A 27771-nucleotide genomic window follows, 5' to 3' on the forward strand; every position below is an offset into this window, starting at 1 on the left:
GCAACCCTATTTGCAAAACACTTTTCCAAAATGCAGCAATTAAATTCGACTTTACAGAACACAAACAAAAAAATGTAAAAGGGATATTTTGAATACGCACTTCAGGTGAACTAAACACATGGTTATTTTGTTTTGATAGACAGTCATATGTGGCTCATCATTCAAAGAACAGCTATGGCTAGTCTCATTTCATTAGCTTGATTTGGCTCTGGGAAGCAGTGGATCAGCTTTTCAAATCACTTTTAATCTGCTTATTTTGGTTAACCTCTTTTCAAGAAGAAAATTCAAAGCAGGATGTGACTGTATTATTTAAAATACGGCCTAAGCATGACATTATCATTTTGCTGATTGTTTTACAGAAATTGCACAAAATTAGGGCAATCCTGTGCTGCATGATTGACTATTTTGGGTGATTTTTTCAGTCTTAAAAACTGAATTAACTGTCCCTTACTTTGTATTTGATGTGCATAGGATTGGATAGCTATCTTTAAAATGAGGGCCTCTCAACTTTTTCCTAACCAACCTAACTTTTCTGTGAAGTTTAAAGTAAAAATAAACACAAGCCAATCAAAAGAGAGAGAGGAAAAAAAGGAAGAAAATTGTGTCTCTCCCTCCTACCCCACACACACTGACATGAATCAAACTTTCCATGGCTCCAGATCCTAAATGAAAATATGACTCTCGATATAATTCATGGTTGGTGAAGTACTTTAGGATTATTGTGAATAAAAGAAGCTGTATCTACTCTCTTCCTTTTATATTCAAATGGCAAATTAAAAAATTAGAATCAGCATTTGAACAGCTTGGTTGTATTGAATTTATTGCTCGGTTATTTTTGTTTCATAGAGTCAATAATAATGCAACAGCCTCAAACAAAATAGTACAAGGGATTATATAGCTCCTAAGTGTGTGTGAAGTGGATCTGTATTGCATTTTGCCATGATATAAAAGTGCAGCTATTTAATAGTCTTGTTATCCAAGTAAGCACTTAGCAACTATAACATTTGCAAACACAGCTTTTCTTTTCATTTCTTTTATAGGAAAATAGTTTCAGAATATGAGAAGACGATTGCACAGATGATAGGTAGGTGTTACTGCTATGGAATATGCTTTTGTAGACTCTGAAGAGAGCACAGAAATATGTGTATGGCCGGGGGCCTAATTCTGTCCTTGGATACACCTGTTGAACTCCTGTGGACGTTCATGGGAATTTCTGAGGGCAGAATTAAATGCTGCTAGTTTAAGCTGAAAAATAAGTACTCCATTCTGCGGATACTATAATCTGAAGCGTTCGAGATTGTCCCAGATTTCTCACCAAAAGCAAGCTATTCCATAGAAAACATGTCCAGAATGCACAACTATTTTGGCTGAGTTTCAAGAATATCTCTTGCAGAAAGGCATTTGTGTCATTTAACTTACTCTTACCAGACACACACAACTTTTTTCTTAACTACCAGTACCAAAACTTGTTTCTTCGCACCAACAGAGGCCATCTGTTGTAGGTACATTTATTCCAGCAAAAACGTGAATTAACTCCACTCTCAGATCAGAGATCACTAGGGGCCAAACCCTGAGTGACTTACTGAAGTTAAGGGGCTTTGAGAGTATAAATTATGAGAGGATCTACGCCTAGAAAAGCTGGGAAATATTTGTTCACAAAATGTCTTGCAAATAAAAGATCACTTACAAAGTTTCTCAAAAACAGAAATTGCAAGACTCCTGGACTCTGCTGACATTTTAGGCCTAGCTCAAAAGGTCTTGTTTTAAAAAGCCTTCTTTGGAGGACCTCCTAACCCTTATTATTTTCAGATTCTGGCTTTCTTGTTATAGAAGGTTCTCAGTTTGCGAGGGGGGCAGAGTGACTAGTGTTATGTCCAGCAGGATGCTTCATTTGGAGCTTTGTCTCCGAGGGCCAGGAAAGGTAGGCCAATCAGAGATAAACTTATATCTATTTCTTTTGGAATGTGAGCTTCAGAAGGGAGATCAACTCAGACTAATGATTTAATCAAAGAGAGGGGAAAGTGGTTGTATTGTAATGTGCTCAGAGGATTTCTACTGTTCTTTACAATATAATATTATTTATAGCAGAGAATGGTCATGGGAAGTACCCAGTAAAGCTCTATATGTGTGGCATGTAATGTGTATGTGCCTCTATGTTACAAATTGACTGATAATGAGAAAAGTTTTCATAACATCTACTAGAGTATTATCATTGACATTTATAAATGTCATTGTGTTACCCTCTGTTGAAACTGGCACTTTCCATTTTTTGTGTATCGTATCGCATAACACCAAATGTTTTGGTTATTTTTTCTCATTTCTTCTACATTAATATCACTAAGATTAGAGTAATATTTTCATAATGTTGGCACTTCCCCACATATACTGCCTAGATCTATGGGCTGGATGTTGTGGAAGGAGTCAGTGAGTAAGAAGCTCAGAAGATGAGTTACGCGTATTTCATTTAAACCAGTGAATTATAAGAGACTTGCTTGTTTTTGCCCAAAGCAAAATGACAATAATAATAATGATTAATAATTTGACTATTTTTGCACCGACAGATCTCAACTTCTTTTCATGTAAACAGTAGAACCGTAGGGAAATATATTCCCTCCCCTGCAGATGACTAATTTCATTCACTGCAGCATTGTGCATCTCTTGCCATTCAGGTGAAAAATGTAAATAAGCATTGCATAAGTGACTTCAGAATAAGGTCTTAACTCCTCTTCCAGAGAGTGCTGACCTAACTTCTCCTACCCTTTCAAATTTAAGAGCTTTAAATCCCCGTTTAATTTGGATGCCTTCACCTGGTGCCCTGACATTTATAATGCACATTTTATAATAGCAGAAAACACTTTGGGCTGATTTCTCCACTATTTTATACTAGATTTATACTGGTTTGTCTCCAGTGAAGTTGGTAGAGATGCAACAGCATAAAACTGGCTCAGTGCGGTGGAGAATCAGGCCCTAGAGTCTTCATAATGTGACTTGGCTGATTTCTTATACAATCTGAAATTGTTTCCTGTGTTTCACGTCCAAGATTCATATTTCCCAAGACTGAGTTGGCTTTTCCCTGTGTCAAATGTTTTCGTCCAGTATCCCAGATAGGTCTTCTTTTTAGGGTTTTGCAGCACATAGCCAGGGAGGCTGAGGATATATTTCCATTTTTTATGTTCGAGTACTTAAGTCTGTATTCAGCCTCCACACAGAAACGAACTGCCACAACAGGAACTTAGAAAGTTCTTCAGTCTCACCTGGCCATACATTTGGTCAGATACTACAGCTGTCCTTTTCTTCCAAGCCAGTTTGAATAGTTAACCATCAAAATATTCTTTTTCAGTGACTACTATTTCAAGTTCTACTTTTAAGCTATTTAGTGCACTTTATTTTATACCTGTTGGAGGGGACTATTTATTTCCACTTACACAGTGATTTCAGTGTGACATAATTTTTGTTCAGTTAGTGCTTGGAGCTGTGCAAAGGGACCTTGGTCCGTGACTATGGTTCCTAGGCAGCATGGTGGTAATAATAATAACAACAATTATTATATTATGATTATTATATAAATTAATGATGCAAGAATGTACAGCACAGGAATTTTATAGAAAAGGGACGCTGTAGGTAGTAGCAAATGGGTGCCCATTACAGATGACTTACTTTAAACTGCACACACAGTTTTTCAGATTGCAGCGTACTATGTTGTTAACACCTTTAGCCTTGCCTGAAGCTGAGCATTCAGTGTTCGAGATTTATAAATAAAATATAATTTAATAGCTTTACATCTCAGCCAAAGCTGCTCCTATCTATTTATTTTATAACTAGCCTGTTAAGGCACCCATGACTAGGATGCCTGAGCTCCTTCCACTGATACACTGTCAATTTTATATCATGTAATGTTTGATGAATGAAAATTACTATCAGTGAAATAGTGTCATCAAGGAGTAAATTCTAAGGAACTTCAGCTGTTTTCTTTATCATTATTTCCAACAAATGAAGAATAATTAAAATTTCTGGTCTCTGATCACAGAGCAAACGGTAAGATCCTTATAGTTTGAATTCATATAAGTTGATGATGCTTGTTAAACAGTGTCTAATTGTGTCAAAACAGGATCTGTAGCAGATATTTAGAAACATGGCTCTAAATTATGTTATTAATTTTGGATCATGATGAGCTCACTTAATTGAATAAGGAATAGGGTCATTTAGCATGTAGAAAAAAAGCTGATTAGCAATATACTATACCTGTACTCATGAAGAGTCAGGTGTGCATTCTTGTTGCAAGCAATGCTGCCTTAATGATAAAACAAAAGAAGGAAAATCGTGTACTTCAACATGGGTACACTCACCTGAATTGTTTCTATTTATGACTGAACCCTTGATCTCTTTATAAAACCATCTACTAGAAGTCGACTTAATTACAACTGAACCTATTTCTCTAATCCCTTTGAAGGAATATTCAATTAGGTCAATAGATCCTAATAGAGCTTTTCTAGAATGTCTTGTGTCTCTATGTAACCCATTAATAGGGATTTTACCATTGACTTCAATGGGAGCAGATCCTAAATTCGCTAGTTTATACATGTAGGGACAAATATTGCTCTATTTAACTCATCCAAGAAGTTTCATTCTGTGATCTGTATTTTGTGAGTGAGAGCATTGTAGCTGTCAATACATAGCTCCATACCCAACTAGTGCCTTTTTGCATGTATATCTTTGTTTCCTTTTTCATTAAATGAATTCCAGTTTGCCTCAGCACCTATTGCATGTTTGTACGCATGCGCGTGCGCGCACACGCACTCTTAGCATGTTTTGTTCATGAGAAGCTCAAAGAGTGGACTAATAACAGCGTTGCAGATCAGGAATGGGGTGCATCAGCTGAACCGTGTAAGAAAGTTTACACTGCCCTTGTTTTCACTGTGTTGGGCTCAAGTTAATTCTCCATTATAAAATTCACCATTCGGCTGTACTTAAGTGGTAACTTGTCCTGGCCCTTTTTAGAAGGATGCATTTCAATGGTCCTTTGCTTTCGTGAGCATCGTATTCATCTATAATTTTTTCCTGAAAGGTCCATTTTGTGGTTACTTTTCACCATTGCAATGGAAATGTATTTGTAATTTTTCTCTCCAGAGACATATTAATATATTTCAAAGTTAAAAGATGTTTTTAAAAATCTCATTATAAAAACAAAATAATTTTATGCTTTCTGCATTACAGGTTGTTGAGCATTAATTTATTTCTGCTTTCCTAACAAATTCCCTGATTTTCTATTTTGCTTCCATTTTTTTTGCTTCTTGCTATTTGCTTGCAAAACAAATAAACAGGCAAACCTGGTAAGTAATGCTTTTCACCAACTTTGACATATTGCTTTTTTTTTTTTTTGCTTTTATTCTTTGTATTTGCCTCATCTCCATTAAATAATGCAAATATTAACAGAGATTGAAAATAGGTTTGAAAGATATTGGGTAATATCTTTCTTTTGCTAGTATCTGTTTTTCTCTGGTTCTTTCAATAAAAATATCATTTTTAAGACTAAAGGAAGATTTTCGTATTTGTGAATTGTGGACAGTATGTTCAAGTGATGGGGAAGTCATTTTAAGTAAGGAATTATTTCAGCTTGTCTATAAATATTTATTTATAATTGTCTAACTGGGATTTTGCTGGCACTTTATTATTAGTTTCACAGTACTACTGAGCAAGGAAGTCACTGAATTTAAGTGATAGAAAATATCTTTTATGTCTTCCAATCTCACCCCAGGCCATGCTGGATTAGTGTCCATAATGTATATTCACACTTTGTCCAACCTTGTTTAAAATATCTCAAGCAATGTGGCTTTCAGCATTTCCTTTAGGATACTGTTCTTAAGTTTCCTAGAGCTTGCGGTCAGGAAGCTTTGTCCTGATAGTCTACATTTTCCTTATAATTTTATCCAATACTGCCTTGTACCACCTAAATAATTCCTCTCCTTCTTTGGGATCTAAGTTTGGGACCTGGCCAGATGAAGGCATGACAGGGACAGCATGCAAGACATGAAGGAGATGAAGTGAACGCCAAATGTCACTCTCTTCTAATCTCCACTGGCCAACTAATGGGGGGAGGGAGTGGTGATCAGCTTTGGTGGGAGCTGGTCCATCCCTTCTTGATATAGGGAAGGTTGTCAAGATTCAAGAAGGTGGAGGGAAAGGAGCTTCTTTTATGAATGTGAAGAGGTGTGTCACCGTGTGTGGTGAATTCTTTACAGTGCAGATTGCCCTAGAAATGGAAGAAGGGAGTCACTGAAATATCATAGGGGATTAGTGTAATTGCTGACACTGAAAAAGGAAAAAAAAATTTTCTTGCATGTACATTAAGGGTTCGATCCTGCAAACAGTTCCACACATATGGATCCTTATTCCTGCATGGAATCATAAGGAGGTGAGATTTGGTGCAGGAAAATGGGCCTGTACCTGCAGATCTGTTTCAGGATCAGGGCCTTAAGTGGCATGTGATTCTTAAAAAAAAAACCAAATAAAAACTAACATTATGATGGGACTTCAGCAGAAGACTCCTGAGAAGACTAGGAAAATAAATGAGGGATGAAAAATGGAACTGGTTCCCCCTTTATTCCCTTGTGCCTATAGATATTCACAGCATTTCTTTTAGAGATCACAGTTGAAACAAGTACTTAGAATTCCTTAACAGTGTTTTCTAAAATATTATTAAAGGGAAACTCTGAGAAGTGACATGGTGTTGTAGAGTTCAGTGTTTCTCAATGGTTTCTCCTTATCAGATGTGTACAGTTTAGAAATGAAAGAATGTTATTTTAGTTCCCATGCTAGCTCACTCACCGTGAGAACCACTCTGGTTTTGCATCTCATACATCACCCGTAATAAAAAAATGTTTTCAGGCCAAATTATGCCCTCAGCCACACTTGTTTAATGCCAGTGCTGTCAGTGAGTTTGCACAAATGTGCTGATTGGAACTTTGAAAACCATATTCAGTTGATGGACAAGATGGAAAACCAGTTCATTTTCTCTCAACTGCATTGGCTCAGCAGGGCTAACAAAATAAGCAGTAGAAACCTCTAAATACCCAGGAGGAGCAGATGATCCGAGTATGAGAGTGCCATTTCTATGTCGTCACGTTTCCAAGTTGAACTGCACTTCAAAAAGTTAATTTCAAACTACAGCCTCAATTCAAATTAAAAATTGAACTCTGTGTCATATCTGAGAACACAATAGGGCTAAATGGTTTGTGTAAAAAACGCATTGGAAAGTTGCAAGAGAACTTGTTACCTCATCTAAACTTCCATAACAGATTTAAGAAAACAGTATAAAATTATCTTTCACAGTGGTGTTTTCTTTACAATGTGTAACTATTCAGAATGGACTGTGAAATATGGAACGTTGGAATTGTAGCTTGTGGTATGAAAAGTGAAGCATTTAAATAAACAGAATTTCAGAGCTTTCCTTCTATATTTGCAAAGAGGTGCCAGTTTATCTCTTGAGTCATCACCTGGAGAAAAGAGCGGTGGAATATTTTGTATAGAATCAGGCTCTTCCCTGACTTCATTCCTGGTTTTGAAGTTACAGAGATGAGAAGATCAAAAAAGATGCTGTTATACTTGACTCCTATGTTTATCATAGAGCTGAACTTAGAAAATATAAATCTGGTGCCAAGTTTCCTGACTTGCATTGGCCTACAATACACAGCAAAATCATTTCTCAGTTCTACATAAACTGAAGGCCTAATTTCTCAAGAGTAATTAAATGAAGCCAGCAGTTTGTATTGAATTAATCACCATGCCAGGAGGCATTAAGATTGAGCATTACAAATAATGTATGCCACATATCAATATCATCCGGAAAGTTAATTTATTTACGGCTAGCTCCTCTTTGGTGCAAAAAGGGAGAATCCAGCCTCTCTTTCTTTAACGTGAACAACTGAGTTCAAAGCTATATAAATCACCAGTGTCAAGATATGATCACATTTGTTTCTCACGTCAAAAAATAAAACCTACTATAACTAGAGAAATTATACTGAGCACAGGATTATGTCTCTGTATAATGCCTTTTCTGGATCCAGTACGAACACTTCACTATTATTACAAGCTATACAGCAGAGTATCATAAAAGCTACAGGTGATAGTCATTCAGGGTACATCTACACTACGGGATTGTTCCGATTTTACATAAACTGGTTTTGTAAAACATATTGTATAAAGTCGAGCCACACTAAGCACATTAATTCGGTGATGTGCGTCCATGTGTCATAACATTTTTTCCCAGATCTGGATCTTAGCGTCCAAAATATGGGTGTTAGCATGAAAACCTCCAAGCTTAGTTACTAGCTTGGACCTGGTAAAGCTGCCACCAGCCAGGAATTATACAGTGCCTAGCTCACTGTGGTCTCCCCAAAACCTTCCCTGGGGGACCCCCAGACTCAGATGCCTTGAGTCCTACAACAAAGGGAAATAACCCCCTCCCCTTGTTTCCTGGTTACTTCCTCCCAGGCTCCCCTCCCTGGACGACCCTAGGAGATTCCCTGCTTCCAGTCCTGGAAACACAAGTACCAATAGATCTAATCTCTCCCCCCTCACCCAGAGGGTATGCAAAGTCAGGCTTAGTAACTCTAACACAAAGAGATTTTCCCCCTGACTTCTTCCTCCCACCAATTCCCTGGTGAGCTGCAGACTCAATTCCCTGGAGTCCCCACTAAAGAAAAACTCCAACAGGTCTTAAAAAGAAAGCTTTATAAAAAGAAAGAAAAATACATTAAAAATAGTCTCTGTATAAGGTGAAAATATACAGGGTCAATTGCTTAAGAAAAAATAGTGAATAAACAGCCTTATCCAAAAAGAATACAATTCAAAACACTCCAGCAACTACACACGTAAATAAAAAAAAAACAATATAACCCTATTGTCTTACTATCTTTGTACTTACAACTTGGAAACAGAAGATTAGAAAGCTGGAGATAGAGAAATCACTCTCAGAGCCGAGAGGGCACAGACACAAGACAAAGGACAAAGAACTCACACCCAAAACTTCCCTCCACCCAGATTTGAAAAAGTCTCGTTTCCTGATTGGTCCTCTGGTCAGGTGTTTCAGGTTACTGGTGTTACCCCTTTACAGGTAAAAGAACATTAACCCTTAGCTATCTGTTTATGACACCATGGTCCGAGGCTAGCGTCGATTTCACTGTGGGTAGCTATCCCGTAGCTATCCCATAGTTCCCGCAGTCTCCCCCGCCCCTTGGAATTCTGGGTTGAGATCCCAGTGCCTGATGGGGCAAAAATCATTGTCGCGGGTGGTTCTGGGTAAATGTTGTCAGTCATTCCTTCCTCCGGGAAAGCAACGGCAGACAATCATTTCGCGCCCTTTTTCACTGGATTGCCCTGGCAGACGCCATAGCACAGCAACCATGGAGCCCTTTCAGCTTTTTTTTTTTTTTTACTGTCACTGTATGTGTACTGGATGCCGCTGACAGAGGTGATACTGCAGCGCTACATAGCAGCATTCATTTGCCTTTGCATGACAGCAGAGATGGTTATCAGTCGTTCTGTACCGTCTGCTGCTGTCATGGGTGCCCCTGGCTGAGGTCGGCCGGGGGCGCAAAGACAAAAATGGGAATGACCCCCCGGGTCATTCTCTCCTTTATAGTATCTAAAAATAGTGTCAGTCCTGCCTAGAATATGGGGCAACTGTACTAGAGAACCAATGTATCAGAGAACCAGAGAGCACAGCCGCTCCATGTCAGATCCCGCAGAAATGATGAGCTGCATGGCATTCTAGGGGGTGCCCCTGCAGCAACCCCACCCATTGCTTCCCTCCTCCCCAAACCTTCCTGGGCTACCGTGGCAGTGTTTTTTTTCCCTTTTCTTTCACGGCGGGGGGAGGGGGTACATTGACGAGCTATACCCTGAACCACCCTGGACAATGTGTTTGACCCTACAGTCATTGGGAGCTCAGCCAAGAATGCAAATACTTTTCGGAGACTGCTGGGGACTGTGGGATAGCTGGAGTCCTCAGTCCCCCCTCCCTCCCTCCATGAGCGTCCATTTGATTCTTTGGCTTCCCATTACGCTTGTCATGCAGCTCTGTGCTGTGGACTCTGTATCATGGCCTGGAGATTTTTTTCAAATGCTTTGACATTTCGTCTTCTGTAATGGAGCTCTGATAGAACAGATTTGTCTCCCCATACAGTGATCAGATCCAGTATCTCCCGTACCGTCCACGCTGGAGCTCTTTTTGGATTTGGGACTGCATGGTCACCCGTGCTGATCAGAGCTCCACGCTGGGCAAACAGGAAATGCAATTCAAAAATTTGCAGGGCTTTTCCTGTTTACCTGGCCAGTGCATCTGAGTTCGGATTGCTGTCCAGAGCGGTTACAATGGTACACTGTGGGATACCGCCCGGAGGCCAATACTGTCAGTTTGCAGCCACACTAACCTTAATCCGATATGGTAATACCGATTTTAGCGCTACTCCTCTCGTTAGGGAGGAGTACAGAAACCGATTTAAAGAGCCCTTTATATCGATATAAAGGGCCTTGTGTGGATGAGTACAGCGTTAAATCGGTTTAACACTGCTAAAATCGGTTTAAACGCGTAGTGTAGACCAGGCTTCAGTGTTCTTAACATAACCCATTCTATACTATTGCTTTTTTACAGAGGATGAACAGAGAGAGAAATCTGTCTCCCATCATACTGTCCAGCAGCTAATAGTGGAGAAGGAACAAGCTTTGGCAGACCTGAACTCTGTGGAGAAATCACTGGCAGACCTTTTTAGGAGATATGAGAAAATGAAAGAGGTTCTGGAGGGATTTCGGAAAGTAAGTCACAGTTAAAGATAGTGCGGTTTAAACTCTCCTCCTTCCAAAAAACTAAAGAAACTCTCTTATAGGTATATACAAATATTGCTTACCTTTAGCTACTGTCATTGTTTTGTGTCTTTTGTCCAAGTTACAAATTGACATTAGATTGTAATGAGGGAGCGGGGGGATGTATGTATGGATGTATGTAGGTGTTTATGCTTGATTATGAGGGAATAGCTCCAGAAGTATCAGAGTATTATTGAAGAACAACTTCGTATATGCTACAGAGCAACTGCAGTATATATTGTGATAATGGTGATTTGAATTATCTGTTTATTAAGAGATAGCTCACGCATAGCTAGCATTCTGTCTATAAGTTCTTCTGATTGAAGACCATGTCTTCTTATAAGTTTGTACAGGGCTTAGGGCTGTGGGGATCCCAAACCTGTAAAACAAATAATTTCACTCAAGTACAACATGCGAAATGCAGTATTATAACATTTTGGCTCAAAAAATATTGCCTCAGATGATGATGATGTGTGTGTGTGTGTAGCAATATATTGCTACAGGAGTTTAAATCCTGTAATTTCACCAGCACAGACTGAAAACTGTCACCTTGTTTACTGATATGCCATTGACACTTCAATCTGCTCATTTAAGAATGAAGAAGTGTTAAAGAAATGTGCACAGGAGTATTTATCACGAGTAAAGAAAGAGGAACAGAGGTACCAAGCACTCAAAGTTCATGCTGAAGAAAAACTGGACAGGTAATTGCTTGAGTATTTACCTTTTCAGGTGTTTAGATTACAGGAACATCCTCAATAGAGAGGCCTAATATTTTATAACTTGCAGCACTGTATGCCTCTATTTTACCTTACTAAGTACATGTTCATCTGAGATGGGGAGGGCCTGGGCTAATAAATCACCAATAGCTTTTCTTTATTTTTTTCTGTGGGGAAGGGGGGTAAATCCTTGGCCACAAGTGAGCACTAATCACCAACACTATGCTAACTGGTCGCTGAGATCAAGGCAAAACCAGTTGGCAAACTATAATGGTGCTCTGTGAAATGGACTACATGAAGGGCCTCCTCCTAAGACAGACAGCTTCAGGTGGTTTCCTTGCTAGTTTGGTAAGATCAAGTAAGGGCATGGCTACACTTGCAGATGTAGAGCGTTTTGAGTTAAACCAGCCTTCGTACAGCGCTGTAGTCTGTCCACACTGACAGCGCACTGGCGTGGCCACATTAGCAGCTCTTGCAACAGCCACAGAGAGCAGTCCAAGTGGCTGCAATGTGCTTTTCAAATGAGGGGGGTGGGGTGAGTGTGACAGGGAGAGTATGTAGGGGGAGAGAAACTGGGTTTTTGGGGGGCTGAGAGCATGTCAACATGTCTTGTAAGTTCAGACAGCAGCAGATCCCCACCCCATCCCGCACCACACACACAGCATTCCACAGTAATGGTTGCTTTGTCTCAGAGCAGATAAGCATGCCGGCTGTCAAATGGAGCTTTCAAAGGGCATATCCAAAACAATAACAAGAGTGGCCACTTGACATAAGGGGATTATGGGACATTTCCAGAGGCTGATCGGAGTGCAGTAATGCAACATCTCATTCACACTGACACTGGGGCACTCCAGCGGGGCGCTACGAATGTTATTCTACACTCTGAGGTGGAGTACCAGAAGTGCTCTAGTGATGGATTCAGAGCGCTCTACGTGCCTTGCCAGTGTGGATGGGTTGTGAGCTAGTGCGCCCGGGGCTCCTTTAATGTGCTGTAACTCGCAAGTATAGCCAAGCTCTAAGTGTTCCTAGTGCCCACTTACGTTTAAGTCTTATGATCATTATCTGAACTAAGACACACATGAGATATTTCCAAAATGTTAATACTAAAATTGATCTGTGTTGAAAATGAAGTGACATTTGGGTTCACTTCTCCAGTGCTCTCCCAACTTTGTCTAGTCCATGGAAATCAGAGATGGTCATGGTCAGAGGCTTATAAAGAGCTTCAAGTGAAATCAGTTTTGTGGCACTAGAACAGTTAACTCTGCATGAAACAGTTGATAAAAAGAGCTTCACAGTCTCTATTTAAGGGACGGCCGAAGTAATGAGACAGAAATATCTTCTTATCTTAGTGAAAGGTGGCTATAAAGTTTCAAGGGTACATTCAAAGTGGTGCCCAGCAACTGCCCATCCAGATTCATCCGCCACATCTATTTTAGCTGTTGTTAGCCTTAGTCCTCTCCTTTGCAAGAATTAACATTCACCAGAGCAACCTGTATTTCTATAGAGCCAATGCTGAAATTGCACAAGTCCGAGGCAAGGCTCAACAAGAACAAGCAGCATATCAGGCCAGTCTCCGTAAAGAGCAGCTGAAAGTGGATGCATTGGAAAGAACACTGGAACAAAAGGTAATTTAAGCATTTCTGTACTAAAACTCAGTTACAGTGATGCAGTTTGCCAGCATCAGTTGCTCTAAAACAGTTTCCCAAACTTTTTTGGCCACGGGACACTTTTTAGCCTATTACGGAACACTTATAACATGATTTTATAGTCTTTTTTCATTTTCAAATAAAAAAATTGCATTATTTATGCTCAAATATATTTTATTTTATAAAACAAAGTAAAAATACAAATTTAAAATAACTTGAATTAACAATTTCTAACTGGAAAGTGTGTATAAAGTAGTACAAAAATCAAGTGCAAGAGTCAAAATTAAAAACAGTGTTCTACTTTGAAAAACCTGTTTTTATATATACACAAACACCAAACAAATTAGATTTTTACTTGGAATATCTATTTTTATAAACAGAAATACAAATTTGGATTTAATGGTATTGGTGTTTCTGTGTTTTTGTCACAAATTCACTTAATATTAGGGATAATGCTGGAAAATTGAATCCTCATGTCAGGCACAGCATCAAGTCTATTCCTATATTTGGTTTTTGTTGCAGTATAGTACGAAAATCCCGTCTCACACAAATAAGTTGTTGCAAAAGGAAGGAGCACTTGAACTGCACGTTTCGCCACACTAGAGTACTCTTCTATTAGGCTGCTCCAAAAATTATTCAGCGGAAGATCCTTAAACTTTTGTTTCAAATCAGAGTCAGAAATTAAGTCAATTAAGCTTTCATAATCATGCGCAGTAAAGCCAACTAGTTTGGCTGTATTTACAAACGGATTTCAAACCAAAGCATTATCATCAGTAGTTGTAGGAAAATATTCTAATAAAGAGGCCTGCAAGTCACGTAAGTGCTGTAAAATGGTGCTGGAAGCTTCTTCATGGACTGTAGAATTTATTTCAGTCAGAAATTCATGTACTATAGGGAAGCAGTCAAAGTTATTCTGTTCTACAGAAGATGCCCAGAACTCCAGTTTCTTTTTTAACAATGAAATTTTATCCATTGTAGTAAAAATGGTCACATTCATTCCTTGCAGCGACAGATTAATTTTATTTAATTTTGCAAAAATATCTGCAAGATACGCAAGTCTCATTAGCCATGAGGAATTTGTCATACAGTCATTAAATTTTCATCCTGAATTATCTGAAGTGAAGAATACCAGTAGTTCACTATGAAGCTCAAAAAGCCTCACAAGCACTTTCCCTCTGGATAGCCACCTCACTTCTGTATGTAAAAGAAGCGTTTTGTGCTGACTACCCATTTCCTCGCACAAAATTTTAAATAACCTGGATTGTAGTGGTTGAGATTTGACAACATTGATAATTTGTGCTGCTTCATCGAGCATGTTTTTCAGATATGCTGGTATTTTTTTAACTGCAAGTGCCTGTCTGTGTAGAATACAATGACTCTTAGTGCTTTCTGGTGCCACACTTATGATTTGTGTTACAGCTGCCTTCATCTTCCCAATCATTGCCAGAGCATCGTCAGTACATACATCAATACATTTTTCCCAACTAATTTCATGCTTTCTGATGAAATTTTTGATGCGGTTGAATATTTCTTCTCTAGTCATGTTGCTTTGCAGAGATTCACATAAGAGCAGATCCTCTTCAATAATATTATTAAATCTATATCGGACAAATACTGGTAGCACAGCAAGTCCTGAAACGTCAGTGGACTCATCTAGCTGCAATGAATACTCATGGCAAATTTTCAGTCAGCAAACTAGCTCTTTTTCTATGTCATCGGCAAGATCTTTAATATGGCATGCAACAGTATTATCTGACAACTGTACAGCATCGATTTTTTTACCAGACTGCTCGCTCAACCTGCATGTTGTTATATCTTTCGTGCAAGGCTTGATAAGTGTTTCCCCAGTAGTGTGAGCTTCTCTGGCAAGCACTATACAGTAACTTACTCGAGAAGATGCCTCCGTTGCACTTTTGTTGTCTGTTTTAGCAATTTTAATCATCAAAAGTTTACAATTTCCAAGTGAGTCATGCTGCCTCTTGAAAAAACATATATCTTTGTCTTTGTATTCAGCATGCTTGGTTTCCAAATGCCTACGAAGTTTAGCAGGAGCCAGTGAACTGTCTGCTAGTATTTTGTTGCACACGACGCACTGCGCATCAGGAACATCTTTATTTCCAACACATGTAAAACCGAAAGACAAATAACTTTCATCATACTTTTGTTTCTGTCTTTTAACACCTGCTTCGTCTTGTTTTTTGATATACTTCGGTAGAAATTCTTTCACCTTGGATAACTCACTAGTACTAACAGATTTTTCGGCAACAAAAGACTGCGATTGTGCATCCTCACTTTGAAGTATCACAATATTTTGCTCATTTATTTCAGCCACAGTTGGAGTACCAGAAGAACTTGCTTTTCATTTCAAAGTCCTTCTTTTAGCCACAAATCCATGGTGATTAGGTTTAGTAACAATATTTAGAAATACTGATTTTTGTCAAATTTTGTTTGTCACAAATATTTATATTGTTTTGCGCGAAGCTAGTTTAGTTGTGCTTATCGCACACATGGTAAAGACCCACAGGTTTGAACGTGCTGAGTGAATATGTTATATTCAACATGGCATAAAGAGAATGGTGTGTGCATACCACTGCAGTTCACACAGCCTCGAGCGGAAGAGGTACGATGTCACTAACTGAAACATGCCCGAAAGGGGTAGACGTCAACATGCTTGCATGCCGCATTCTCTTTACACCATGATATTCAATATGAGATCTATCAATAACTGGAAAAAGAGTTTTATGTTAATTATAGTCATTCAAAAAGAGTTGTAAACTACACTTCAAATATGCCAAATTTAAAATAAAAAAAAATTAACCCCCCCCTTTTTTTTTTTTAATTACGATTCTTTCACAGAACACCTATTCACATTGTGCGGAACACCATTGTTCCTCCAAACACAGTCTGGGAAACACTGCTCTAAAGTAATGCAGTTAACCTGTTTGAAAAAATTTAGAATCACAAAAAATGACCCCCTGATGATGATGATTTGCAGGCTAAAGCAGAGAGAGAAAATTGTGTGTATCATACATGCTTCATTATAAAATGCACTGTGTTATATGCTGACTTACAAATTGTGTATTTTCCTGTAAGTCTTTGATTAAACTATATCCATTTCCTTTTCACTGAAAAGTTTTTTAATGCACAGGAATTGTGGTTAATTTTTAGAATGTTAATTTTTTTTATTTGTTTGACATTTCCTTTGTTTTTAAATCATGTACTTGCACCAGCTTTTATCCTTTTTTAAAGTCACGCATATTTATTGGGATTTACAGAACTAGCAGTGTCACAGTTATTAGCTGTCTGTCAGCTAGGACCCCTAGCTACTTTTCAGAGAAGAACCGTGCTTTGGCAGTGTTGCCAGACCATATGGGGATGCGGAAGTAACAGAGGCTGAGGGCTTGTCTACACTACCACAGTAAATCCATCTATGTTATGCTACTTCAGTTATGTGAAGACTGCCGTATCCATTTACTGCAGTATCTTCATTGCGCTGTGTCGACAGGAGACACTCTCCTGCGAACTTCCCTTACGCTTCTCAGGGAGGTGGAGTACACAAATCAATGTGAGAGCGCTCTCCTAGACCCGCTAAATTGCCACTGCTGTATTGATTGCAGTGCTATTCATTTCTATCTTTCGTTATTTGTGGTGAAAAAGATTTTTTTTCCTAAAATCACATAATAATAAATGCAAAAGATGCCTTATGTTTATATTTGTTTAAATGTTTATATTTTAAAAGATATTTTTGCACTGTTAATTTGTTTTGTTTGTTTTTTAGAATAAAGAGATAGAAGAATTAACGAAGATTTGTGATGAACTCATTGCCAAAATGGGGAAAAGCTAACTTTTAACCAAATTTCTGGACTTCAATATTGAGTGCAATATGACCATTGGCACACTGATGTCCATATATTGATGTGGACAGGTTGTATTTTCACTTTTTCGTATGCACTACTGTATTTTCTTTCTAAATAAAGTTGATTTAATTGTATGCAGTACTAAGATGACTATCAGAATTTCTTGCTATCATTTGCATTTTCATAGTATATTTCATAGCAAGTTGATCTCAAAGTTCCTGTATCAGGGAGATGGTCAAGTTCTCTAATAAATTACAAGTTGCTGATCCTAGCCTTCCCTTCGTACATGAGTTCCCATGTTGGATGTCTTTTGGATTTAATATAAACATGTATTACTTGCATGGGGACTCTTGCCTTAAGGAGTGTAAACTTGATCTGCATTTGCTGATTTGTAAAATAAAATGAAAAATGAAAAAAAATGCATGTCTCAAATAAAATTCTCTATTGTAAATAAATTTTTTCGTTCAAACTTGAAAATAAGCATGATCTTGTTTTACTTGGTGCTTTCTCTACATGTAATGCCAGAAACATGCCATTTCTGCTCAAGCAATACACATATGAGTAGCTTTACTCACTTGAGCAGTGCCATTGTATTTAATGGGACTGCTCACAAGAGTAAAGTTACTGAGATACATAAGTATTTGCAGATTTGGGCCCTGTAGACATGTACACATGGCCTTAATTCTACAAGGTGCTGAGCACTCTGATCCTGACGCAGCAAAGCGCTTTCACAGGTGTGTAATGGGACTATTCATATGAGTAACATGTTGCAGGATTCATTTTTATGAGATGGCTTCTATTAAGTATATTTAGAGTAAGTAATGAATACATTTTCTTCCTGATATTACTTTAAGAATTTGCCCTATAGAAATGGACAAGTACATCTGGTTAGAAGTATAACCAGAATAAGCCAGATAAGTAGCATTCTGCACACCTCTTCATCCTCTAAGTCATCCTCTATAGAGGATTAGGTATGTAAGACAAGCATTAGGACTTTAATGACAGACAAACTGCTTTCTTTGTCTAATGGTACATCTCTTGGATATCCATGATGAAGACAATCTTCAGCCTGTTTCTTCTCAGCTTGCTTTTTGTAATCAAAAGTAAGTAATTTCAGTCAATTCTATGTATGGTCTCTGATATCAGACACATGCAAAGAGTGCAGCATCTTTGTCATTAATCTTTTCCAGACTTGGTTTTTCATTGGATTTGTGTGCTATAAAATTAGTTTGTGTATGTGGCTAACAGCAGAATTTTATCTAACACAATTATTAGATTTTAATGCATGTTTCCCAGTGGACAGTGAGAGCACCTTCTTGTTTTTGCATGTTTTAATTCAGTTGTTTAAAGTGCTTATCAAATTTATGCTTACCTTTAAAACTACTGTACAGTTTATACTATGTATCAGCACTGGGAGGAATGAGTCTTAATATTTCAAATGAATGGATACTTTGGGAGAAAATTAGCCCTGGTACCATAGTGACAGGTAGGTGTTTATAGATCTGGGGTGTGTATTCTATTCACAGTACTGTAAACTGAAGAAGACAGAGATGAAAAGATACATTATACTTTCGGTTTGTTTTAGTGGAATTAGTTTCCTAACTGTACAAAAAAGTGTGATGCCAATTACAGTACATTAAATAATCTTAGATGTCTTATTACATGCAAAATACCAAAACTAAAGCAATATATGGATTGTATGCCTTTAAAAGTAACCTTGAGATCCAAATCTGAGAAATAAAACTTAACTGGCTTTTGAAAAATCCTTTGACACATTTCAAGTTAAAAGCTCAGTGTAACTAAATTAGCCATTTTCATTGTTTGCTTCAGATAGAAATAAAACCAAGAAATTGAACAATTGCTTTTAAAATATCTTAACAAGCTCAGGAGCGATACCTATATAAAGTAATTTTTCTTAATGACAGGCGAAGCACTGCAATGTTATACTTGTGTAGGTTCTAGTGATGAAGAATGTAACAGACAAGGCACTCAGCAATGTCCAGGGCTCTCAGATGCATGTGCAGTCATCAGAGGTCAAGCAAGTAAGTAGTTACAAAATTGTAATAAAAAAGTATCAAATGTATTAATTTCTGTTAAGAGATACCTGTGAGAATTAAATTTCCAATTTGGTAGAAGAGGCTAGTCGTGAGCTGAGAAAATATAAGTAGAAACGTGGTTTTTTTAAGTTCTGTTAATAAATCTTAACTCTTATAATTTATGGATTAGCAGAAATGTAACAAATAGTAATATAGGTAGCTATTAAATTCTTCTTATTAATGCTCTATAATAATGCACCATGTAGATGTGCAGTATTGTAGATGAGATAAAATAACAAGTGTTGGAATTAATTAATTTATGCTTATAAACTCATACTTATAAAAATGCCATAGCATCAGAATGATTGCTTCTTATGATGCTTGTCTCTTCATTACGTTTGATCACTGGATATTTAGATTCATGTTAATACGACAGTGAAACAAGTACGCAAATTTGAACCTCTTGATATGTTTTGGATTAAATGTGGCTCTGTTGTAGGTGGTGTGATGAAGTCCTGTTCATTCAAATCATTCTGTGAACGGGCAAGAAGGGATGGATCCAAAGCACCTGGAGTGAGCGTTCATTGTTGTTATTCAAACAACTGTAATGCCAAAAGCCGGGGTTCAAGAAACGCCATCTCCATAAGCCACTTATCGCTCCTTGTCTCTGCAGCGTTGTGGCATCTGCTGTTTAACTTGAAGTGAAAAACACAACAAAACTCCAGTAAACCAATGCTACAAGGCTGCCTTTTTAGAATAAATGACTAACCAGTCCTAAGAATGTTGCTCATATATAATACAACAATTAGTGGAGGTTAGAAATATCTGAAAGGGAGTAGTTCAGTCTGGCATGTAAAGATGGAGGCTCAGAGGGAAATGTACAGTGGCAGATAAAGATTAAGTCACAGCGTAGGCAGACCTCCCTCTCCTGTCCCCTCTTTGGCCTAAGGAGCTTCTAGGGATAATATATAATATTCCAATGGAGCATACACATCATTACAGAATTTTTATACATGAATGTGATATTATACCTAGGAAAAAAAACTACCACCTTAGCTGCAAGTAGCAGCCTTGTAGCATGGTAAAGACGGATTTACTTGTTTGAAATGCTTTTGAATTGTTGGCATAAGTAAATTAAAAAAAACTGAAATGTTCAAAAAGAAATAATTGAAAAATTGAATCAACCATAATGTATCTAACAATCCTTCAAAGAAGGTTCAACATCGTTAACATTAATCAATCAAAACAAAGTGGGGGTGGGGGAGAGGGAGCAATGTATGTAAAGATTCTACATTATGAATATTTTCTGTAGACCAAGGTTACAATCTGAGAACCTTGCTATAAAACAGCAAAACAACATTAATCTGCAAAATGGTTTTCAACTGGTGGGCTTCCTTCCAAAAGATCAACTTACTGTATCGCTAGATTTAAGGATAGTGGAGTTAATCCCAGTGTCCTAGCCAAATTATATCTTGAGTAACGACATGCTGCTTATCTAAATGGCCTCTGCAACTTCAACTGGATATAGTATTCTTTGCTTCCTGTCCTAAATGTATGTATTTTAATAGTGTGTGGAGTGATCCCTGTATATAGAGCCTGATTCTCCTCTCATTGACTTCAGTGGAGAACAGGATTAAGACTATAATAGTTTGTGTATTAGTTTGCTTGTCCAGTAAAGCATAAAGCACTTTGGGATCCTTCAAGATGAAAGGCACTAAATAAACAGCAGGCATTAGTAGTAGTGCAACGATTGTGTGCGCCATAGCAACCTAAATATCTAATCTATCCATCATGTGTACATTTTAATAATATAATATTTTTTATAATATGCTTTCCTATTAGTACTTTCATAAAATATTCTCATAGCATCGTAGAGCAGTGTCATTTCTCTCAAAGTTGAGAGTGAGCAATGACAGTCCAATCTTGTTGCCATTGTCTGCTGTGGGGAAATGACCAGGCCCTGGTAGTATTTCTGATAGTATCAGTTGTTATACATACAGACCAAAAATTTCAAACATGAGCTCCTAATATTAGAGGTTTGACTTTAGAGGTACTGAGCACCAAGGCTGCCATTAATTTATACGGAAGTAGCATATGCACAGCACCTCTGAATATCAACCTACTTATGTAGGTGCTTAATATTCATAGATTTTAAAGGCCAGAAAGGACCATTGTAATCTTCTGGTCTGACCATCTGCATAACACAGGCCATAGCACTTTGCTGAGTTAATTCGTGCTTCAAGTCCAATAGCTATAGTTAAGGGTATATTTGTCATATGGATTTAGAGATCTAACTTTACAAAATCATTGGGAAAAAATGGTCTTTGTGTTTATGGAACTCACTAGGCAAATTGCAACTGTACTCACAATACAATTTAAAATTCACTAGATTTCCAGTTTTGTTTCTTCAATAATTTGTTGAAAATCATTGCAGAACAATAATTTATTTATTAGGAGTCTGCAGACATCTACAAAACTCTCTTCGTTTTATTCAGGATGACTGTAAAATCCATGTGACTTCATTCCTGTTTTACATAAAATCACTGACACTGCTGTACCTTCAAGATACATTGTAACTCTGATCTGCTTTGAAAGTATTGCTGATCATGCTGACCAATGTTACCTAATTGTTTCCTTTTACTCTCCCATCTGTCCTTATCCCATCTGTTGTTTTTTGTCTTATACTTAGATTGTAAGCTCTTTGGGGCAGAAACAATGTTTTGTGTTTTTACAGCATCTCACACAATGGAGTCCTGCTCCATGACTAGGGCTCCTGGGAGCTACAGTAATAGAAATATTAAATAATAATAAGATTGCAGCAACACAAAGGAACTCAGCTGAGAGTATTTACTAAGACTATTCACACAAACGTAATCTAACATGTTTAAAAGGGTATTTAGCAAATCATCTGGGGTTGTTTAATGTTGTTGTTAGCTTGAATTACTTTGATCCAGCTCCTTAAAACTGTTATATTCTGCTAAATGTTTATTATCTTTATTTTGGGATAGTTCTGTAGTAGTGAAGCTATAGTCAGAAGTAATGTCTTTATACACTACATACTTTAATGAGAGAATAAAATTTGTGCAGTGTCTAATAATGTTTCTTAGTTAACAAAACTGCATCTTTAAACTGGGATTGCCAATCACTTCCTCTGCTAAAATGTCTGGAAAGAATCCCTACTGATTACATTGCTTAAGAGGATATAGTCTTTGAATACAGTAAAGGGGGGGAAAAGTATATATTGGTTAGTTGTAAAAATTTCACAAAAGAAGACAAAAGGGAGATTGTTAATTCTTCAGATACATGCTGCCTTTCACCCAACAGCTGAAGCTAGCATTTGGGGAAGGCCCTTTAGCCAAGCTGGATCTATCTGATATTTCCTTCAGTTGCTGCTATTCAGCATTAAAGGACCATATTTTCCTTTATATACATGTAACATTTAATATTTTGTAATACTGGAAATCAAATGTATATGTTAAACCTGTGTATCTATATAAATAAATAAATGATGGATGATGTCTGTGGAGTGAGGAGACTTCTTAAACAGGTTTTAGATATAGACATTGACTGAGTTGGTAGTGGGGAGAAGAGACGCAAAATCCATATAAAATTGATCTCCATTCAGAACACAGTGAGACCAGACACTAGAAGTCAATATTTTCCATCCGGAGGAAATGGGCAGGGAGGTATTCTGTGTGCCGGGCTGGTCTTAGGCTATTTCTGGGGGCCCCATGGGAAGTAAAACATAAAGGACTTCATCCAGTTTTATCCTCATCTAGGGTCAAGTTTGTCTACCCATTTCCAGCTGTTAGGGATGCTAATTCTTCCTCCCAAACTGTTGGGGATGAATAGGACAGGGGCTGATTATGGGAATCGATTCTTGCTTTCCGGGCAGTGAGAGTCCAAAGATGGAATCAGTGGATCAGTTGGAACAATAATTTGGTTTGTTTTTACTCCTAGCCTCTGACCTTCGTTACCTTGGAGATCTATGGCTCCTCCCTGGGAGGTGGGAGTGGCTAGGTGGGTTCACGTGGACTCACTCATTTATCTCTACCTGTTGCGATAGCAGACCAAAATGGAACTGAGGGTTCATCTACACTGTGAAAAAGACCCATGGCAGTGAGTTTCAGAGCTCAGGTCATCAGACTTCATCTTGTGGGGCTCATACTAATGGGGCTAAAAATAGCAGTGTAGACATTTAGCATTGAGCTGGAGCCTGGGCTCTGAGATCCACCCCCCTCACCAGGTTTCAGACCATGGGCTCCAGCCAGAGCCCAAATATCTACACTACTATTTTTAGTCAGTTGACCCAGACTCTGAGACTTGATGCTGCAGGTCTTTCTTGTTTTGCTTTGTTTGCAGTGTAGACATACCCCAGATCTCCTTTGGTCACTAGAGGCAGAGACTGGGCCTCCTCATTCTCCCAGTCTTTTCATAGATGGTGAAACTCTGTTGTGATTAAATGGACAATCTGGGGAGGAGTAGGTGGTCAGGCTATGTCCACCTCCAAGTGAAAAGAACCCATACTCTGGAATTGTGTTTCTGGGACACGGATTCCCAGAATGTAACCATCTGTAAGAATGGCAAACCCCAATCAAATCCTTGCTTAACAGACAAACCCTACAGCTTTCGCTCCCTTTCTCTGTATGTTATTTTCTCTTTGATTACAGTCATTTTCTAAACAGTTTCAGGCACTCAGACTGGCTCAATACTGAAATCTTTTAATTCAAGGCTGCAATAGAACATTTCAATCCAAATAAAAAATTTGAAAAAAATTAATCAGGAAATATCTATTACTATTAAGTCTTTCTAAAATGTGTGTTTTTGAAAAAAGACTTAAAATTTTGATCTACTCTGTGGGGCAAACACACCTTTAAGAATTTATATATCTATACTGACTTTGCTTCATCCCTAAATTTTCCTGCAACTACAAGCAAGCTTCAAGATTGGTCTCTAGTTCTTAATGTGGAATAAGAAACTGTGGAGGCTTCTGACTTTTAATATCTATATTAAAGGGGAGTACTTAAAAATAGACTGTGGATGTTAATGATGATGCATAGCTAAATTGCCAGGCAGGGATTTGGGAACGGAACGTATACTGCAGTTCAGTTTTTTTTATGTGAACATTTTCCTCATGGAGATTCAATTTCAAACCATTGTTTGGTAGCGAATGAAATAAAAACGTGTGTGTGTGTGTGTGACCCATGCTGCCTCTTTGTCTCTTCTAGTGGCTGAACTACATAACAGCTTTGGACTGTGCTACTGGCTTTAAGCTAAGAACTCAGTCTTTTTAGGCAATTTGATTTTAAAAGTTGGGTCTATATAATGTAAAAAAAATGTTAAATGGATTAAGAACTGGCTAAATGGCATCTCAAATACTAGTCAATGGGGAATCATCTAATGGGGGTGTTTCTACTACAATGTAGCTGCAGGATGCTTTATACATCATTTCTTCAAGGAATTCATGATGTCATAATAGGAAGAACTTGTCATAGTAACAAACTGTCTGCGTCTGATGACCACCAGAATGGTCCCTTGTGTCTCATGTCTACCATGGAAACATGATGCAATAGCTTGTCTAGAAGAAATCCAAGGCCGTGGATGACAGGGGAAGGGGGCTGTGAGCCTTCTGCAGCTAGTCCCCTCCCCGCCCCAGCTGTGCCCCAGCAATACATAAGAAAGTTTACCATTATTAACAGCATTCATCATGGCTAACTTAAAGACTACTTCTGGTTTAGTCTCTATTCGGAAATCACTCGAGTTGGCACAGCTGACTACTTTTGTTCCCAAGGTTCCTTCATTAGATACTAAACCAGCAGATTGGTAAGTTTGAGTTCATGTTTTCAGATATATTTGAAAGGAATAGTGAGATTTCCTGCTGAATGATGATTCCTTGTCTAATAATAGAGACCAAGTCCCATCTCACAGAATTGACTTTTGTTTTTAAAAATTATTCCTGTAACACTATGCAACTGATCCATGAATGCTGCAGGAAAACTTCCTTCTGATGCCTCATACTTGCATTGTCCTCCTACCCACGGTGCTCCTTGCGCTCTGCGGCCATTATTGAATTTAGCCTTAAAAAAACCCCATGAGAGGAAAATATTCCCATTGTATAGATGTGGAAACCAAGGCACAAAGTTAAAGCCTAATTTTCAGATGTGCTCACTAATTCGTTGTGCCTCAATTTGATACCTCTACGATCTGACTTTTGAAGGTGCTGGGCACCCTAGGGCCCATTGATTTTAAATGCAAAATGGTCAAATTCTGTCTTCAGAAAATGGCATGCATTTCCCATTAACTTCACTGGGAATTGTGCACCCAAATCAAAGGGTAGAATCTGATCCTTTTCTAGTAGAGAGAATGGGAGGAACTTCATGAATTTTTAAAATGTAGTTTTGGTCTCATGCTTTACTGACATGAGCAGAACCTTTGCAGAGAATGCATTTTCTTGACATTTTAACCATGTTCCTTTACCTCAGCTATTTGCTGTCAGCCCCTTTTGCAGCCCTGGGAGGACTTTCCCCAAGTGAAAAGAAAATACCCAAGGTAGGTATAATATCTTCAGATTCATGTCTGTGTCTTATTAGAATTAAAAGTTCTAAATAGCATAAGAATTTCTAAATTGTCACTCCCAAACATATAACAATTATTGATTTTAGTAGCTATAAGCACTGAAGACTGTGATCTATTCTCTCATTGATAGCATATATATGAGGATAACTACCAGTAATGCTAAAGGGAGTTACACATACTCCTGAAAACAACTAGTAGACACCCTAGAACTGTAGTAATTGAATTCAGTTCTTAAAGGTGAATCCATTGTGATGCAGGATAATTAGGTGGCAGAGATTGCAAATGTCACTCCTGCTTTTTTGGGTTGTGAAGTTAATGATGAGATTCAAAGTGCCACTGATCTGCAGATGCAGAAATGGTGCAGGGGTGGGTTTTAATGCAGAAAGCCACCATTTTATTATGCTTTAGTTTTAATAGGGAGATCTAAACTACCCTATCACCTTTTAAATGGCCTCTTTCTAAATATATATTCTACCCAACCCCTACAATTCAGCCCACCTTTGGATCCTCTCTGTGAGGAGGAATGACAGCACCCCAGTCTATGAAAACTTAAGGGCTCTCTTTCTTTCTCCAGGCTAACAGAGTCCACCAGTCATCTCCAGGGTCTCTCATCCATGCTTGTCTCTGGGAACACCCTTGAGCATCTCACCTGCATAGTCATTGGAATGCCAGCAATTAGCTTGGTGTATTCCTCAACCTAGTGCCTGGTATCTGCCTTCCATCAATCCAATCTCTAAGTTCTCCTAACCACAAATCGGCCTCAGTGTTTGATAAATATGCCCAGTTTCCCTGCAGTGCTCAAGACCATTGTACCTGATTTTCCTGCATGCAATGATGGCATCACCTGTGTCCAGTAAGACTGTAGCAATGGCCTGGTTCACTTCTCCAGCCTTGCATAAGCAGACTTGGCAGCTCCCTGTCCTAGCTGCCTTGCAAGCATTTCAAGCCAAACGCCCTTTATGTCTGACACCACTGGCCCACATCCAACCAACATTCCCTGTTAAACCCTGACTCTCAAATTCACCCCGGTGCAAGCCTCAAGAAAGATCAATCTTCCCTAAGGGAATAATCAGTACATTAGATGGATGTAAGTATCCCCCACAACATGTTCCTCCTCCCATACCATCAAAGACAGACAGTTTTGTCCCTGAAGCCCAGCTGCAACCCACCTGTCACTCCACTGCCCGCTTGTGGCCCCAGTGCTCCTTCAAGTGCCTACAAATCCAACATTCCATCCAGTGATGTACAAAATAATTTACCAGCCTACCAAATTATTTCATTATGATCACTAATAGTTAAATAAATAAACCTCTAAACAGCATAAATCAAACACTGAAAAAGGCACAGCCATCTTAGAGAAAATCTTGGAATAATTCTCATATAAGCATATATGTTTGTACTAAGGGCAAAATTTTCTTTTCAGACCCAATCAACGCTTCTCGCCAATATTTTGCTCTTTCTCCGATACATGTATAAAATCCCTGTTTACCTCTGAGAAAGCAGGATAGTAGAAGGGTGCAAATATGTAAGTGTGCAAGTAACTGGAGCACTGCTAAATTTCTGTTATGACGTTGAAAAGGCCTCTAGTTTCAGGTTTTGTTATAAACTCAGAATTCAGCCTAAGTGTATCAGAAAGTTCACATTCATTACCAGTGACCCACGGCCAATTTATTGTTTCACACAGTAACTAAATTAAATATGCATTTTTTCATGATTTTGATATGAAGCCAAATGAATGTCAATGCCTGTAGTGGACTTTTGATTGGGATAAGTACTGAGTTTAGAAGTCAGAGAAAGACTCTAAGTAAGGTGGGCAATACCTGGAGTGCTTTCTATTTTGCATAACTTTTTCAGATGGGTATTGGCTTCGTTAAACCAAGGCTATCTGATGGGTCCTGTCTGATCAGATCTCCCAAACCTCTAGGTCAGGGAAGAGGAGTTGCTACGTAATTCTGGTTTTCACCCATCTCCATTCTGAGAAGTGATGACTGGTGTACACATTGTAGATTTGACTTGATAGAGTGCTCACTTCTGTGCTCCAAGGACACTCTTGGTGTAGAAACCCAGACAAACCCTGAGC

The 27771-nt window shown here is 38.3% G+C and overlaps 2 protein-coding genes across 8 annotated transcripts in view; both read left to right on the top strand.

The window, feature by feature from the left end:
• Window positions 1-17580, top strand: part of TACC2 (transforming acidic coiled-coil containing protein 2) — a 226270-nt gene extending 208690 nt beyond the window's left edge. For 3 of the 7 annotated variants that reach the window (XM_030569227.1, XM_030569229.1, XM_030569230.1), the window contains 5 exons: window positions 1041-1084; window positions 10652-10812; window positions 11455-11561; window positions 13081-13201; window positions 17001-17577. In XM_030569227.1, the coding sequence (XP_030425087.1) occupies window positions 1041-1084; window positions 10652-10812; window positions 11455-11561; window positions 13081-13201; window positions 17001-17066 (499 nt within the window). In that variant the 3' untranslated portion in view covers window positions 17067-17577. Of the gene's footprint in view, window positions 1-1040; window positions 1085-5321; window positions 5331-10651; window positions 10813-11454; window positions 11562-13080; window positions 13202-17000 lie in introns of all 7 variants that reach the window. The other 4 variants (XM_030569226.1, XM_030569232.1, XM_030569225.1 and 1 more) reach the window with 3 other exon arrangements.
• A 7242-nt stretch (window positions 17581-24822) lies between these two features.
• The window catches only part of BTBD16 (BTB domain containing 16), a 42691-nt gene continuing 39742 nt past the window's right edge, over window positions 24823-27771 (top strand). Inside the window, exons 1-2 of the mRNA XM_030569233.1 lie at window positions 24823-24938; window positions 25598-25664. Of these exons, the coding sequence (XP_030425093.1) occupies window positions 24823-24938; window positions 25598-25664 (183 nt within the window). The remainder of the gene's footprint in view (window positions 24939-25597; window positions 25665-27771) is intronic.

This window comes from Gopherus evgoodei, chromosome 7, assembly GCF_007399415.2.
Source record: "Gopherus evgoodei ecotype Sinaloan lineage chromosome 7, rGopEvg1_v1.p, whole genome shotgun sequence".
In the NCBI taxonomy this organism is placed as follows: domain Eukaryota; kingdom Metazoa; phylum Chordata; order Testudines; family Testudinidae; genus Gopherus; species Gopherus evgoodei.